Source organism: Primulina tabacum, chromosome 12, assembly GCF_025594145.1.
Source record: "Primulina tabacum isolate GXHZ01 chromosome 12, ASM2559414v2, whole genome shotgun sequence".
NCBI classification, from domain to species: domain Eukaryota; kingdom Viridiplantae; phylum Streptophyta; class Magnoliopsida; order Lamiales; family Gesneriaceae; genus Primulina; species Primulina tabacum.
Genome location: NC_134561.1, coordinates 4,657,431 through 4,666,912, shown reverse-complemented (window position 1 = coordinate 4,666,912; position 9,482 = coordinate 4,657,431). Strand labels below are relative to the sequence as shown.

Below are 9,482 nucleotides of genomic sequence, written 5' to 3'. Positions count from 1 at the left end.
CACCCTTGTATTTATCTGCCAAGTACTCAGTGTTCTGTCTTTACAATAACCGAGATATTTGACAGGTCACCAGAAATTTATAAGCGTGAAGGACTTGATTGGTAATTTCTCGTGAGAAATATAAGATATCAGGATACTTATATCTTATCAGGCAAACGAGATGTCATGATTTTAAGGAGAATAATCCCGGAATTCAGAGTGATCGAGATGCATTTCCGGGAGCCAGGGTGTAGTGCCCTGGGCTTTTTAAGAACCAAGGTGCGGAGCCTTGGGCCGGGGAGCATGTCCCGGGACTTGTGAATGGTCGAGGTACGGAGCCCCAAGCCAGGGTGTAGTGCCCTGAGCTTTTTTAAGAACCAAGGTGCGGAGCCTTGGGCCGGGGAGCATGTCTCGGGACTTCATAATAGGAGTATTCAGAACACGCTCTAAGAAAATATATCTTTCATTTATTTCTTCCATCAAATAATTACATCCGTCATGCATAGTACTGCTTTAAATTAAATACATTCCAGGGTCTTTTAAGAGAGTGTCCTTGCGCATCTTCTAGATAAAAAGATCCCGAGCCGACTCTTCGAGTGATTTTGTAAGGTCCTTCCCACCGAGCTTCCAACTTCCCAACTTCCCCCGCAGGGTTGACTTTCTTCATGACTAAATCCCCCACCTGGAAGTCTCGGAAGCGGACCCTTTTGTTATATGATTTCATAATCCGGCTCCTGTATGCCTCCATTCGAATGCATGCCCGGTCTCTTTTTTCCTCTACTAAATCCAATTCCATGGCCCTGCTTTGGTCATTATTATCCGGGTAAGATTCTACCCGGGAAGAAGTCTGCCCGATTTCTACTGGAAGGACTGCGTCGGAACCGTACACCAAGTTGAAAGGAGTTTCTTGAGTTGGTGCCCGAGGAGTAGTTCTGTAAGCCCAAAGAACACTGGGTAATTCGTCCACCCAGTCCCTTCCTTTGTCTTGAAGCCGGGTTTTTAATGCTTGTACAATGATTCTGTTGACTACCTCCGTTTGGCCATTGGCTTGAGGGTAGGCAACAGAGGTAAAAGACTGAGTAATCTTCATCTCCCGGCACCATGACGTGATTTCTTTGCCCTGAAATTGCCTCCCATTATCTGAGATTAGTTTCCTGGGCACTCCAAATCGGCATACGATGCTTTTCCATAAAAACTTCAATACTTCCTGCTCGGTTATTCTTGCCAAGGGCTCAGCTTCTACCCACTTGGAGAAGTAGTCAACGGCAACTAACAAGAATTTTTTCTGAGCCCGGGCAATGGGGAATGGACCCACAATATCCATGCCCCATTGATCAAAGGGGCAAGATGCCCAAATAGGCTTCATGAGGGTAGCAGGGCTGTGTTTGAAATTCGAATGATGTTGACAGCCTTCACAAGCTTGAACCACCCTAGTAGCATCTTGACTTAAATTTGGCCACTAGAAACCGGCAAGCATTGTTTTTCGTGCCAAAGATATTCCCCCGAGGTGCTCGGCACAACAACCCTCATGAATTTCTCGGAGGACATAATCCACCTCTTTCTCATATAAGCATTTCAAAAGGGGTCCCTGGAATGATCTTCTGTACAAAACGTTATTTAAGAGAACAAATCTGGGAGCTTGTCTCTTAATTTTCTGAGCTCGAGCTTTATCTTCAGGCAACTCATTACTTATTATGAACTTGATCAGAGGCGTCATCCAGCAGTCCTTTGATTCTGGTAATATTTCTTCCTCAGTATAAAGGATCAAACGGGAAACACGCAAGACCTCCCGGGTATTAACTTCTGACAAAGAAGCAGCCATTTTTGCCAGAGTATCTGCCTCACTATTTTGTTCCCGGGGTATTTGTTCAATACTCCAATCTATAAAAACCTCTGCTCGGGCTTTGATGAGCTGTAAATATTTTAGCATCCTATCGTCCTTAGCCTCATATACGCCCTTTATTTGTTGAGTAATGAGTTGTGAATCGGAATATAGAATGATCCGGGAAGCCCCGACTTCCCGAGCGGCTTGGATACCAGCCAGGACAACCTATACTCAGCCTCATTGTTCGTTACTCGGGAGTCAATTCTCAATGCCAGCTTAATCTTTTCTCCCGGGGGAGATATTATCACCACCCCTACTCCGCATCCAGCAAGGCTAGACGCCCCATCCACGAATACTCTCCACACTTCCTCTTCATTGGGCTGGACCATCTCGGATAAAAAATCTGAAAGAGCTTGTGCTTTGATGGCCACCCGAGGTTTGTATTCAATGTCATACTCCCCCAACTCTATTGTCCACTTGACCATATGCCCGGATACCTCAGAGTGAGTCATGATCCTGCCAAGAGGACTGTTGGTAAGAACAATTATTTGATGTGACAGGAAGTAAGGTCTTAGCTTCCGGGCAGTCATGATCAAGGCGAGAGCGATCTTCTCTACTTCACTGTACCGGAGTTCGGGTCCTCTTAGAGCATGACTGACATAATAAATAGGCTTTTGATTGAAGCCTTATTCTTTTATTAAAACCGAGCTGACAGCATACTCTGTAGTACACAAATAGACATACAATTTCTCCCCGGGCTCCGGCTTCACCAAAACAGGGAGTTCTGCAAGGTGAATTTTCAAGTCTTGGAAGGCCTGTTCACATTTATCATCCCATCCAAATTGCTGGGCCTTCCTCAAGACTTGAAAGAAAGGATAACTCCGATGTGCTGACCTGGAAATAAATCGAGACATGGAAGCAATTCTCCCGGTCAACTTCTGCACTTCCTTGACAGATTGGGGAGATGGCATGCATAGCACAGACTTGACTTTTTCCTGATTTACCTCGATCCCCCGATCCGTCACTATGAATCCCATGAATTTGCCACTTTTAACGCCAAAAATACACTTGGCAGGGTTGAGATTGATCCCGTACTGCATGAGAGTGGCAAAAGTTTCTTCTAGATCACTAATAAAGCTTGCCACCTCCCGGGTTTTGCCCAGAATATCATCCACATAGACTTCCACATTCCGCCCCAATTGCTTTTCGAAGACTTTGTTCATCAGACGCTGGTAAGTTGCCCCTGCATTCTTCAACCCGAAAGGCATTACAATATAACAGAATGTACCTCTCGAGGTGATGAAGCTGGCTTTATCTTGGTCACTCTTGGCCAGGGGGATTTGATGATACCCCTGGTACGCGTCCATGAAGCTTTGCAACTCGAAGCCTGATGTGGAATCCACCGGTTGATCAATGCGAGGCAGATGATAATGATCCTTGGGACAGGCTTTATTAAGATCGCGGAAGTCTACGCACATGCGCCACTTTCCGGTAGACTTGGGCACTAAGACTACATTCGAGAGCCACGAAGGGAATTGAATTTCTCGAATGTGGCCAGCCTTCAGGAGCTCCTTTACTTGTTCATCAATAACTTTGTCCTTCTCAGGACCAAAGTGTCTTTTTTTTTGCCTCACCGGGTGAGACCCCGGGAGAATGTTTAATTGATGCTCCGCTATCAGGGGAGAAATCCCTGTCAATTCCTGCTGGGACCAAGCAAACATATGGATATTAGCTTTTAAACAGTTAATTAAACTAACCCGGGTGGATGCACTGAGATCCCTAGCCACCCGGATTTGTTGGCCTGGTCCGACTTCTACTACTTCCTGCTCCTCCTCTGCTACAAAGTGCACCTCTCCTCCTCCTTCTACTCCATCCACCCTTGCCCTCTTCCCTTCCCTCCTCGTCTTGCTCTGATCAGCCCGGACTGCCTCCACGTAGCATTTCCGAGAAGATGGCTGATCTCCCCGGACTTCTCCCACCCGGGCTCCCACTGGAAACTTTATCTTCTGGTGGTAGGTGGATGCTACGTCTCTCGACTCGTTCATAGCCGGTCTACCCAGAATGATATTATACGATGATGGGGAGTCCACCAAGGTAAATGAAGTCATCACCATCCTTTTAAGATCTTGAGAACCCAAGGTTAATGGCAGAACAATCTCCCCTTCTGGGTAAACCACATGGCCAGCGAAACCAAAGAGGGCAGTTTCCACAGTCTCCAGGTGATAGCCCTGCAAATCCATCTGTAAAAAAGCATCCTTAAAAATTACATTTACAGAACTGCCCGAGTCCACGAAGACTCGTAGAATATCATAATTTGTCACTCGGGCTTGGATCACCAGGGCATCGTTGTGGGGCAGATTCACCTCTGTCAAATTTTCCGGGCCAAAACTGATGACCGCCTCATTCCTTCTTGCTCCCTCCACCTCCAAACACTCCCTCCTATTTCTCGACTTCCTTGCCCGGTTGGAGTCTCCATCAGTGGAGCCTCCTAATATCATTTTAATCATTCCCGTGGCAAGGGGCGAATTCTTTTTTCTCTCGGGCTCAGGCTCCTTTCTTCTATTGGGTTCAATCCTCGGGATATTCCTCACACTTCCTCCTCGGGCGCCGGATCCTGGTTGCCGAGACGTCCAAGGTGGTATTCTCGGCCTCTGGCTATTGTTGCTGGGTCTCGGGATGGAAGGTGAGACATAATTCCCCTTCAGTGCCTTGCAGTTTTTAGTGTTATGGTGGCACATTTTGTGAAAAGAGCAAAATCCACTCTTCTCTGGCCAGGATAACTGATGATCCGGGGCCAAATCTCTGCTGCACTCTTGCACTTCCCTCTCCCGAGCAATTTTCAGAGGCATGTGATGAGAAAAGTGCCCTGTATTGCCTCTCTTCTGTCCCCTCTCCTCGGGTTTAGACACCCGGTCTCCTCTTTCCTTTCTCACAACTTCCCTCTTCTGTTTCTGGGCCTCCTCCATATTAATGTATTTTTCTGCTCGCGACAATAGATCCTCGAAATCCCCCGGCACCTTCTTAGTCAGTGACTTGAAAAATTTACCCTCTCTCAAACCCTGGGTGAATGCAGTAGTCTTTGTTTCAGTAGCACAAGTGGGGACGTCTAGGGCCACTCTGTTGAACCTTCTGATATAGTCCCTTAAAATCTCTTCTGGGCTCTGCTTAACTTCAAAAAGACTAAAAGCAGTCTTTTTGTACTTTTTACTGCTGCTGAAATGGTGTAAAAATACCTTCTGGAAGTCTCCAAAGGAGCTGATACTTTGGGAAGTCAAGTCCTCGAACCACCTCTGAGCTGAATCCACCAGTGTTGTTAGGAACACCTTGCGCTTGATTCGATCAGCGTAACAGTGCAACATGGCCATATTTTCAAACCTGGCCAGGTGTTCCTCCGGGTCTGCATTGTCATCATAGTCTTTCACCTTCGCAGATTTGAAATTTCCAGGAAGAGGCTCCCGGACAATGATATCAGTAAACGGGCATCCTCTCGGGACTGCCCGGGCAACGCTCCGTCTTTCCAACTGTCCTTCCAGGACCTTCATCTTCTGCCTCAATTCCAACAATTCCTCTGCCACGGTAGGAGATTTGGACCCGGCGCTAGATTCCTCGTCTTCTCCTGCCATCTCATTTTCCCTCCTCCCCTGCTCCTGCTCAAATCCCTGTTCATGTCCCTGTTTATCCCCGGGTGGTGTAATAGGATGAGAGACCTCCTTCCTGGCCATAACTTGCACGATGGCATCGGCCATCATTTTCTTTAACTCTTCAAGGGTCAGGGTAATGAGGTTTGGTCCGATGTTATTAGCACCAGCTTGTCTTGAAGTCTGTCCTCCATCACCCTGGGCGTGAGAATTATCCTGGTTGGTTCTTCTCGTACGGGCCATATCAACGTCTCGAACTCAGTATTTCCCACAGACGGCGCCAATGATGTGATCCCGCTGAAATGGGTGAGCCGGGTAGGGAGCTCCAACGGATCAAATCAACAATTTGTAATGTTTGGGAATTTTGAGTGAAGATTATGGCTTGGATTAGCACCTGCAAACAAGAAAGTAACTCGTGAATGGGCGCCGGAGGGGTGTCCGACGTAGCCACTCCGATGCTAAAGTCAGCAGGTTGAAGATGAACACAAGTAATATTTTAGAGAAAAGATATATGGTGCTTAGAGTTCAAAGATTTTTTTCTTGGATCCTTTAAGTGACATTAATACCTGCTATTTATAGTAGAGGAATGGATATTTACCTCGATTTCCGTGACATCTACTAAGTCGGTTTACCAAACTAGCTTCTGATGACTTCTCGGACACTCCACACCCAAGTTGCTCTGACAGATTGGATGGCCTATATCAATCACACTTGAGTATGGTTCATTTCTCGAGGTTGCCCAAGTGGTGATGTATCCGGGAACTCTGCCCGAGAAGGCGAGAAGCGTCCAGATGGCTTTGTGAGGGCCCGGGATGCTTTGCGAAGAGCTCGGGTAAAACAGAATGCCCGGGAAGAGAAAACTTGCCCGGGTCTTTAGGAAACCTATCACGCATATGGGTCATAATCTCGGCTATCCAAGTAACAAACCGGGTTAATGCTTACCCGGATTCTAATGGGTGTACCACAGGTAAATATGATGATCTCAGGTGGATGTTGCCTTCACCTCGGGTTAACCCAAGCCCTTCTCGAACATCGCCTCAAAATATGGTAGCCAAAATTTCTCTATAAATTTATTATATTTCAATTTTAATCTCGTGACTAATTTAGTAATTAAGTGTCCTCGGTTTCTGATTAGTGACTAAATTTGCATTTTTTAGTGTAATTTGGCGAGCAAAAACTTGAATTTTCTATATTTCAGCTTCTATATCCATACCTTTAGAGCCGATGAGGGCTAAATTGTTGAACGAAATTCCTTCGAGAAACATTTAGATATAATGGATAACAATGATGATGTAATAATTATCATATTAATATAATATAATAATAAAAGTAAAGTGGGGTGAGAAAATTAGGTCAGTTAATGGATACTAGGATATAAGACTTTTATGCTTAATGCCACGAATGTCTTCTAGATAATTCCTTTGATTTTGTCATCGTTTGACTCACTTTTACGATTGAAGTAAAAATTTTCTTTTTTAAAAAAAATGGATTTAGTAAATTATTCAAAAAATATATTTAAAAAATTATCCAAGATAAATGTGTCAAAATATCTTTATTCTCTCGGTATTTTTTAATTATTAAATATCCTTCAATTTTTAGTAATATGTATTTCATAAAATTAATAATACATAATATTCAAGTTTAATAAATCATATACTACTTTTTTATTTTTTTATGATTCCCCTACATTCTCTTAAATTATTAGTTATAGTAAAAGTTATATTTTTTGTTTTTATATTTGTTTCTTTATGATTTTGAAAATCTATATTATCAAATTTCAGTATTAGTCATTTATCTTTCAATTTTTTGGTATTTTTAGTCATTTTTCATTGAAAATGTTGATGTACGATTATACACGCCAGCACCACATCAGCTGATCACCAACGCCACGTCAGAAAATAAATAAATTGAAAAAGAAAAAAAGCATAAACAACCTTAGCGAACTAAAACTGAAATTTGATAATATAAATACCAAAATCGCAACGAAGAAAATATAGAAGACAAAAGCAACTTTTTGATGCAATGACTATTTTAGTCAAATGTTTCATATTCAATTCTCATAAATGACAAGATTATAATTACTTAAAAAAGATTGTTGGAGTGAGATAAATGATCATATCATGCATTGTCTTACAAAATTATTTGACTTCTCCAAACTTTTTTAAGAGCAAATGATCAATAAATCTCCATCCTAATAGTTAAATGTGTTTTCATCGGACCGATTCTTTTCTGCAATTTTTGGCTAGCACAAAAATATTTATGCACTTTCTGAACCCACATATGTTTTTTCGAATGAATTCTGGTGTAAAGCATTGAAAATTTGGAACAAATATATGATATTTCAGAACAAAATGTTTTAGATCTTACACTGATATATGATTTTTAATACCCAAACATGTATAACAATTTTTAATATTAATAACACGCATTTTTCAGATGAAAATTCGATACAAAATCTTGAAAAATTGCTATCAATATATGATATTTGAATATTAAATGTTTCAGATTTGACACTAATATATGATTTCTGAGTACCCAAACATGTATAACAAATTTGGTATTAATTACTCGTCTTTTTTCGAATGAAAATTTGATACAAAACATTGAAAATTTGGCATTGATATATGCATATATTATTTTTGAGTATCCAAACATGTATAACAAAATTTTGATATTAACGATATATGTTTTTTTTTCTGGATGAAAATTGGTACAAAATATTAAAACGCGGTACTGATATATGACATTTTAATATAAAATATTTCAGATTGGATATTAATATGAATAGGTCTCTTGTGAGACGGTCTCACGAATCTTTATCTGTGAGAAGGGTCAACCCTACCAATATTCACAATAAAAAGTAGTACTCTTAGCATAAAAAGTAATACTTTTTCATGGATGACTCAAATAAGAGATTGGACCCACAAAATTGATCTGTGAGACCGTCTCACAAGAGTTTTTGTATATTAATATAATATTTGAGCACACAAACAAGTGTATAAAATATTGAACTTAATATAAATTTTCAATTTTATCTTTTGTAATAAATCTAAAATAATTTGTTCTGTAATATCAAATATTTGATTCATATTTTCATTTTGTGTGCCTAATTTCATCTGAAACATGATTGTAGGCTCAAAAATTGCATAAATATTTTTGACAAAAACTTGTGTGAGACGGTCTCATGAGTCGTATTTTGTGAGATGAATCTCTTATTTGGGTCATCCATGAAAAAATATTACTTTTTATGCTAAGAGTATTACTTTTATTGTGAATATCGGTAGGATTGACCCGTCTTACAGATAAAGATTCGTGAGACCGTCTCACAAGAGACCTACAGTTAGGATCGATTGATAGGTTGAAATGTGTTTAGAAGGGGAGGTTGAATAAACACTCACGATTTTTGAGTCTTTTCGAATGAAGTGTCAGTTCTGTGACAAACTGAAACTAGGAATCTTGTCAGTCGATGACAATCAATTTAACTGATAATAGTTGCGGAAATAAACTGACTGAAAGATAGAATAAATAACTGAAGTAATAACACGAAGATTTATGGATGTTCGGAGAATGAAATAACTCCTACGTCACCCCTTCTATCACAAGGATATGATATTCACTAAAAGACTTTGATCGATACAAAGATTGTACAGACCCACTTCAGTTTGGACTTAACACTGCCAAAACTGAAACTCTTAGTTTACTAAATAACTCACAGTTTTTCGAGTGAACTTAACACAACTGATCTAGATAAGATCAAATAAACAATAAAACTATTTGTGCTTATAAGCTCGAAAGATAGCTTCAAATGCTATAGATAAATCAGATAACTGTGAGATTTTGATCTTTGAGTGAGAGATATGAATTTAGCATGGTAACAGCAAGCTTGAGAATTGATAGATCGATTGGTTACTTGCTCAACTGCTATTCTCACCTATTTATAGGCTTCTCTTCAACGGTAACATTAAATATAATTTGAAACAATATATCCGTTGATTGCCACGTCAATATTTTTCTGATATTCGTACACTGTAAGCTCTGAA

At 40.9% G+C, this 9,482-nt stretch overlaps 2 protein-coding genes across 2 annotated transcripts; both read right to left on the bottom strand.

Annotated features, from left to right (window-relative positions):
- Positions 1-1,438: 1,438 nt before the first annotated feature.
- LOC142520160 (uncharacterized) lies at positions 1,439-2,394 on the bottom strand. The gene is made up of 2 exons (XM_075623159.1): positions 2,017-2,394; positions 1,439-1,936 (listed from the first exon to the last, which is right to left on the bottom strand). The coding sequence occupies exons 1-2, from the start codon at positions 2,392-2,394 to the stop codon at positions 1,439-1,441; spliced, it is 876 nt and encodes a 291-aa protein (XP_075479274.1).
- Positions 2,395-2,490: 96 nt separating this feature from the next.
- LOC142520159 (uncharacterized) lies at positions 2,491-5,685 on the bottom strand. The gene has a single exon (XM_075623158.1). It carries the CDS (start codon positions 5,683-5,685, stop codon positions 2,491-2,493), a length of 3,195 nt encoding a protein of 1,064 aa, XP_075479273.1.
- Between the last annotated feature and the right edge of the window lie 3,797 nt (positions 5,686-9,482).